The 1,149-nt window shown below is 43.8% G+C and overlaps 1 protein-coding gene across 1 annotated transcript in view; it reads left to right on the forward strand.

Annotated features, from left to right (window-relative positions):
* Nfu1 (NFU1 iron-sulfur cluster scaffold) overlaps positions 1 to 1,149 on the forward strand; it is a 36,175-nt gene that overhangs the window by 18,396 nt on the left and 16,630 nt on the right. The window contains exon 7 of the mRNA XM_021164105.1: positions 1,086 to 1,143. Coding sequence (XP_021019764.1) covers positions 1,086 to 1,143 — 58 coding nt within the window. The remainder of the gene's footprint in view (positions 1 to 1,085; positions 1,144 to 1,149) is intronic.

Genomic DNA, 1,149 nt, shown 5'->3' on the forward strand with positions numbered 1-1,149 from the left:
AAAAGATGAATTCCTGCAAGAACAGGAATCTAAGAGTTTTACGGAACAAAAATATAATGAATGAAGAACTCATTAGATTAATTTCAGTGATATGTGACCCAGGTGAAGGAGTGTGTTACACTAGAATAGAGAGCAGTGGTGAAGAAGCTATGTGGAAGCACACAGGAGGAGTCGGGAGTGAANAGAGCACATGAGTGTCTGGGGCGGTAACGGCACAGATGTAAGATATGTGGCCAAATGGAAGGGAGTGTGAGCAGAAGCATTCGGATCAGCCTTGTTTGAGAGAGGTAGAAGTAAAGTTGGCAGTGACTGATCTGTAAAACAGTCTATAATGAACAGTTGTGTAGAAGGCAAGAGGACAAAAGCGCCCTTGTTCTGTGCAAAAAGGATACAGATTGGAAACAGTAAACATTATGCAGGATTTGGCAGGTGATTTAATGGCACANAGAATGGCTGGCAAAGGCCGAACTTGTCAGAATATGGGAAACCCAACTCCAGTTCCTTATCAGGGATTCACAACTTAAATACAAAGACAGAAACACTGAAGAAAAAAACAAAGCTGGAGAGCTGCAAAGCATTCAGACTTACCCTGAGAGCCCCTGAACCTGCACAGACACCAGAGCACAGCGTGCGGACTGACAGCTGTGGACGCGCCACACACCAGGAGTATAGTCTAACCATCTAAGAGCACAGATTCAAAATAAATGAGGAATATTTGACAGATGAGAAGGGGCACTAATATCTCATAGGTATGAGAGGAAATTAACACCTCTGTCTAACAAAGCACAAAAATAGTCAGGAAAGAGAGTTTTAAATTTTATTATTTTTGTTTATGTATTTCTTTTTTCGAGACAGGGTTTCTCTGCAGAGCCCTGGCAGTCCTGTGGTCAGTGAGAGACTCTGTCTCAAAAAGTAAGATAAACAGTACCTAGAATAGCACTTGAAGTTGTCTTCTGGGCTCTGCCTGCTCACAAATCCAGTCAGTGAACCACACACACACACACACACACCCAATGAACCGTCTTAATCTTTGTCATTGAAGGCGTCTGTTGTTTTAATGTGTTCTGAATGGCCTGTGGGCTCAGGCCAACTGTGCAGGAGGATGGGGGCGACGTGATCTACAGGGGCTTTGAAGATGGCATCGTGCGG

The sequence above is a fragment of the Mus caroli genome, chromosome 6 (assembly GCF_900094665.2).
Source record: "Mus caroli chromosome 6, CAROLI_EIJ_v1.1, whole genome shotgun sequence".
In the NCBI taxonomy this organism is placed as follows: Eukaryota; Metazoa; Chordata; class Mammalia; order Rodentia; family Muridae; genus Mus; species Mus caroli.